The 6,942-nt window shown below is 38.2% G+C and overlaps 1 protein-coding gene across 1 annotated transcript; it reads left to right on the top strand.

The window, feature by feature from the left end:
- On the top strand, positions 1 to 5,827 carry LOC140237248 (zinc finger protein AEBP2-like). The gene is made up of 5 exons (XM_072317192.1): positions 1 to 79; positions 658 to 1,183; positions 2,395 to 2,519; positions 3,777 to 3,844; positions 5,680 to 5,827. Exons 1-5 carry the CDS (start codon positions 26 to 28, stop codon positions 5,825 to 5,827), a joined length of 921 nt encoding a protein of 306 aa, XP_072173293.1. The 5' UTR covers positions 1 to 25.
- The last annotated feature ends 1,115 nt before the right edge of the window (positions 5,828 to 6,942 follow it).

Here is a 6,942-nt window from a genome sequence, read left to right as displayed (position 1 = left end):
ATACTGCATACAGATATATACCAAGATGGATGATGACCAAGGAGACAAGCCCAAAAGAGAATGGCAGGACAGCATCCGTGTATGAACTTTTCCTTTTAAATGTTTACTGCGTTATGTACAATGGGGTACATGTGTTTGTGACAATAATCAATAGTACCCTAAAAGCACATCAGTTTTCTAATTTATGCTATACAAGGTTTCACTTGTCACATCAGCACTGCAGTCTCAAATACAGTCTGTTGCAATTGTTCAATGGAGTTGCAAATATTTTAGGGAATTGGGTCAGTCTTAGCCATTTTGATATACAATATTGTACATGACTGCTAACATCATGCCATTTTCTTTAGAAGCCATGCAAATAGAATAAAAACAAAAAATCATACTAGAAGGATTGTACTTTGATCAGAAGATATAATTATTATGATACTTACCATTAGGCATGAGTTACTGTAGCTATACAAGTATCCCTATGCACATGTGATTTGTTTATATTGTTTTTGTGACTATAACATTTCTTAATTTATATACTGGTATTTCTTTTTTTAAGCTAAGGTTGCCTTTTTAATCATCTTCATCTGCAATCATAAAATGAAACATTCTGAGGAGTATTTTATGGAATATGTAACAAAGATGTGTTTTCTGTATTTCCATCCTTAGCCTCCACTTTTCACAATGATCAGCAGTAATGGCAGCAGCAGTGACTGTGCCAGCAGCCAGCCCAGTGGATGCACCACACCAACCACCACACCTACTCCAACACCAACCACACCCAAACCCAAGGTGGAGTATATCTGTCGCTGGGAGTCATGTGGGGAAGAGACTGACACAAGTGCTGACTTGGCTGACCACGTCAGAACAGAGCATGCTCAGAAGCAAATCAAGAAGGGTGGCAAAAAGTTTGTCTGTCTCTGGGATGGCTGCAAAGTTTACAACACTCCATCTATGTCAGAGACATGGCTGCCAAAACATGTCCTGACACATTGTGGTGACAAGCCCTTCCGCTGTGTGTTTGCTGGTTGCAACCAGAGTTACCGCACAGAGAAAGGCCTGATGCGCCACTGCCAGTCACACCTGAATGCTGACAAGCAGAACCCTCAGCAGAAGACGCCCAAAACGAAGGAAGAGAGCCCTGGAAAGGTGCTCAAAAAGAAGCGCATGAAGATAAGGAGAAGACTGTCGATGGGTGAGACAGTGATCATCAAATCTTCACATCTTTCTTTAACTCTTTATGTACCACATTCGCACGCCCGAATGAGTTGACGGCATGCCAACTTAGCATATTCTGCTCGAACGCAAAAACCTGCCATGCTGACTGACAAATCCCTGAATACCACAGTACAATGAAAGACTTCTCAAGATTCCATTCCTCTCATATACATGTATACCTTCAATTTCATGTGGTAATTGACCAGCAAGTGGTGTTCCGTACTGTATTTGCTTGTAAATTGTTAGTTTCTGTCACTGCGTTATGTGCAACAGTCATGCCTTTACAATAACGTAGCTACTGGTCATTTGAAAGAATGTCACACAACTTATGTACATCAAAACAAAGCTTGGCATTTTCTCTACAAGTTTACTTAATACATGACCAGCTCGACAGAAATCTGTGAAAGTTACATAGATTTGAAAAACAGGATGTTTTGCCAAAGCATGACTACGAGCATGACTACATTTCTGTCTCAGAGTAATGTGGCACACAAAGAGGGAAACTACTGGTGCACACTTTGCAGAGAGTGTCACAATAAAAGTTATTGCCTCACCCACATGGCATTACCAGGGTTTTATAAACATTGAGTTCTCTAAACACATCCAATTGTCATATTTATGTGTGACAGCGACAGTGACAGATTGTCATCTTTCTCAAACAATGATTAATCTGCAACCAATCTCTGGATAAAGAGACCCTTCTCCCTACACAACATGGACTGGGAAGGGGGGGGGGGGGCATACCAACTGTCTGACATTTATGAAGGTGTTATGATCTGAATGTCACACCTTGGTCAATGCTAATAGGCACCAAGACATCAGTCACTGATTAGCCATCATTTGTGAAAGATGACAACCTGTCGTCAAAATTGTCACAGGTAAATTAAATTGAATGCATTTTGAGAACTCAATATTTATATTTACCAGCTATCCTTAGGAACATATTTTGCAGATATCTGAGTTTTGCTCCTGTTTTTTCTCAGATAATGTGAATTTTAGACAGACGAAATTAGTTTCTTTTTTAAACTTTGTATTGCTTTCTGTGAAATAATGTCATTATTATCTCATTATTTTCATGATCATTAGTGAGACTTCCATCTATTCATCTATTACTTTTTTTCCCTATCAATCTATCTGTGACTTATGTCCCCCTCAATCACTGTTCTCTGGTACCTTCACATTGTCCAGTCAAAACAGATGACTTCTTTGACACACGCATGGTTGATGTGATTCACCAGAGGTTAGTGGAGCTCAACATGAAGACAATGATAGACATCAAGGGAAAAGGAAATGCTGTCATCTTCAAAAGCAAAGTGAGTACACTTTATTTTTGTTTTTCTCTCTCTCTCTCTCTCTTTGTTTTTTTTTTTCAAATCAAAAGTTGGACCTATTCATCTTCATACAATTCTTATGTCACATACAAATACTGTACCTCCACCATTTGCGCCACATTTCATATGAATTTTGTTTTGACCAAAATAATGTTCTAGACCTGCTTTTCTGTAGAACAATACGTAACTTTGGCATTGGCAAATTGTTGGCCAGGTTTCACATTTTGATCTTCTTTTTGAAATTTCAAAGCATGATCAATTTTTCTACAAACTTGGCAGGCCTGTGCCATAGAATCATACAAATGTGTTCCATGCCCTCCACCCCAGCCACACCCCTCCCCAGTAGTTTGCTACACGTATGTTCTTTAGGGAATCCCACTGAAATATCATTTTCTGGCTATAAATTCTGTAAGGTTTAATTTCGTTGGCTGACAATGATAGGGGCCTCAAATTGCCACTCAAGCTATAGTGTCTGAGGCACCTTAACCCCCTTCTCATTCTCAGCCGAAGATTTCATATTATCATGCTATGTGGTAAAATGGATGGCAATAGATGATGAAATATTTCTTTTGTGCTGTCATTTAGAGGATGAGCACTTTTAAAATGTATATAGAGGGCCACCTAATATGGCAGATGTCAAAGCGAGTGTGCATGTGAGCAGGGGCATTCAAGTTGACTGTGTGGGAAAATTACTTGCTCTAGGTATTCTACATGTATATAAGAGTGCTGGTATACAATTAGTGAATGGTCACGAGTGCAATGGTACAAGATTTATAGATGCCGTCTATTCGAGGCAAAGCCGAGATGAAATGTGCGGCTCATCTTTCACCGAGTGCGAAATCTTGTTCCATTGCACGAGTAAAGACCACACTCAATTTGTTTTATACAAAACCTTGATTGTCAACAGATGTAGTCCACACAGATTCTTGAATTTAGCACAGAAAGGCAACCACTTTTAGTGAAAGATTGTTGAGTGCGTGCAGCAAATGTTTGTTTATTGTGACATCATAGCCATACGATGGAACAAAAACTTGAAGGTCAATCATGAATTTAACACACGGGAGTCAATGGAAATGGGTGACGCCAGCCGTGCGCTATCCATTTTTGCTCAAACAAAATTGCACGGCTAACAGCTACAGCATGCGATGGAACTTTTAACTAAACGTCACATGACAGGCAATCAACCGCTACATTCTAATTAGGTGTTGTATAAATGTGATATGATTATTTTCTCCTCAGGTCATAGGTCGTAGGACAGATCAAAATGGTGATGCTATGGCTCTTCTGCGCTGGTCACCAGAAGACGTGTAAGTTGTAGAATGGATTGCTGCTGTTGTGTGTAAGAGATGAGATACATAGTCAAGCTCACATACATTGTACCTCAATATCAGATTTGCTGAATATCATGTATCTTGCAGCAAAGTGATAGTCCTAATTTTTTCTTTTTTATGTATTTTTTTCTACAAAAACCATGTGCTAGTCAAATTTTATTAGGGAACACAAAGTTTGGTTTAATATCTCAATCGAAATTCCCAGTCTCATCTGTGCTTAATTCATTGTTTTGCCCTAATCATTCCAGCATCACTTTATAGCTATTTCCAGACAAATGAATACTGAGACTAACATGTATTTGCAGCAAAGACTGCATCAAAAACGTTTCATACTTTGTATTGAGAATGATCTTGCTTCCAGCACAATATACAGTGTACTGTACAGTATGTAAGGAAAAAAAAACCCACATAGACAGAGGGTACACTTAGGCCTACTCCATATGCATGTACAGCAGTCTTTGCACCTGAAATGCTTGTCGCAGCACAATGCTTCACCATGGCCATTTGAAGCATGGGAAAAGCAACTGTTACGGTATTCTTTTTTCCACGTGGCATAATACTTTTGAGCAAATGGACACTGAGTATACCACAGATGTGTCACACACACTTGCCCACACAGCACAGTTCATGATACATTTCCTATAACTCTTGCATTAATTTCATCTGACTTCCTCTGATTTTTATTTTATTTTATTTTTTTTAACCCATTGAGAATGGACTGATTTTGCTATAACACACATTTGCCATAGACAACTTTCCGAATATTCTAGGGACTTGTCTTCGGGACTCGGATTAAGGAATTCAAGCCTTTCACTGAAAGAAAAATAAACATTCCTGTGAAAAGAAAGATTTGTTAATTTCCATTTCATGATTTATTCATATTCTAATGAATTTACAACTGTGACAAACATGAAAAATAATTTTCATCACTCACACCATTTTGAACATTTGAAAAAGTCCATCATGAATATGTCAAGGCAAACTGGATGTTTGAGAAAGCAGAGCTTGTTTTAAGTCAACAATGTTGTTTTTCAAGTCTTGACAAATTTGATGTTGACATGCGAGTCTGTCTACCGTTATCTTTTTAATCGGTGTTTCATTCATTAAACAGTAGACAACAATTTAAATTGCCATTTTACTGTTCTCGATTAGAAAAGACTTGATGCTTTAAATCTAACAGGCTTCTCCCAAATGTGTATTGTAGATTTGTAATATATTCTCAGAGTGTACATGTATGCTATCATGAAGTAAGCTTTTCCATGGTAGAAAATAAGCCAGTTCGGGGTTAGCTCATGGGCACATGGGTACAAATGACCTTTCTTCTTTTTCAGTTGATTAGGCACTCCACTAGTTTCAAGCGACAGAAGGCATGAGCTTGCCTAACGTAACAATTTATGGAATTCATCAGTCATGTTCACATAAAGGATGAACTTGCATAGACCAGGTGACCAGAATGATCCTACCATTGGCATTTTGGAAAGGATCCATTTCATTATTTTGCATTGAATGTATTAACAATCTCTTTCTATTGATATTGTCAGACACCGCTTTTGCTGTCAGGTGGATGTGCTGGCAAGCACCACTTATAGGGATCACTTGAATAATCATTACATTACAGATGCTTATCTCAGTGAATTTAAAAACCACCATGCTCTGCTGGTACAGATGACCTTTTTCTGCTCATGCTCAAAGTGGAACCCCGAACTGGCTTATTGCATTATGAGCTCATTCCCCCATACTTGTAAATGTATCTTAAAAAGGAGAAGAATGTATGATACGAGTTGAGCCTTGTCCTACTTTTATTCTTGCAGTATACCTGATTCTTGGGTGAAGGAGTCCCAGCTGTTGGCTCATCAAGAGCAGGCTATTCCCATTGGTACCCTCCCCCTGGAGAAACTCAGTCACCTGGGCATGGGCCTCGTGGCACCAGCCAGACGGAGGAAGCAGAGGAGAAAATGATACAGTCTGCACAGGAGTGAGCTGATGGTTGTTTTAATAGAGACTGAATGAATTCTGTCTTTGTCCACTTGAAATACAATCACATTTTAGTGTCAATAATTCACAATGGCCAACCCAATACCATACAGAATCAATAGGATGGATGAGAGAATGGAGTATACGTGTACAGCTATAAATAGTTGAACAATGGTGTGAATATCATCTCTGTTTTCAGGAAAATGTTCAGAGCTATGTTTTCTGTCATTGCACAAAACAGCTGCAGTGGATGCTGAAAAAGCAGACTATTCCCAGGATTAGTCAAAGGTAATCTCCTGGAACTCTTTATTACAGCATTTCAAGTTCTTATCCTGTTAGATATGCTGGAAACATGTACATCAAGCATCAAGGAACTCGATTTTATGCTGCATTTGTAGCGCTACCCCAGTGTAAAAAACAGGGAATGTAGACCTTTTATAGTACAATATGTAGCACATTTCAATATCTGATGCACATGCCAGAATTGCCTTGCTTTAGGAGATAATGTTTGAATGCATACAGTGTAAGTATTTATTGTAAGAAAAAAAAAAAGCACCATTACATGTATGTAAAGAGATGGGTTTGTAAATGGTATTTTGTGAAAATTCTTATTGAAATGAAATACTACATACCTGTTGGTACAAAGTGTGCACTAAATCACTTAACTTATTCATAATATCTTCTAGATATATTGAAATTTAACTTTCAGCAACATTTAAAGCTGGTGTGTAATCAATGAAGCAAACACATCTTTCTGTTACAATGTAAATGGTGTACATTATATTTGTACACTGCATTGAAGTTGCCAATTATATCTTTAGATATTTTTCTTAAGATGATATCAGAATATATCAAGATGCAATGTAATGCCAATATAGCAATAGCACAATCAATATGCCTAGAAGGAAAAGATCAGATGGTCCTGTCCACTTCATCTTGGTGTCGCTAAACCTCCTTTTACACTGTGATCCATGTTCCTACATGTATCTTGTGTATCCTTGTAGGCAACGTACTTATTAACTCTTTATGTGCCATCGTGGAAACTCCCTGTGTGCCACATTATTCTGAGACACCGACATTGTCGTGCTTTGAGAAAATAT

Source organism: Diadema setosum, chromosome 13 (genome assembly GCF_964275005.1).
Source record: "Diadema setosum chromosome 13, eeDiaSeto1, whole genome shotgun sequence".
NCBI lineage: Eukaryota > Metazoa > Echinodermata > Echinoidea > Diadematoida > Diadematidae > Diadema > Diadema setosum.
Note: the sequence above shows the minus strand (reverse complement) of the source record. Positions and strands in the feature narration are given on the sequence as shown.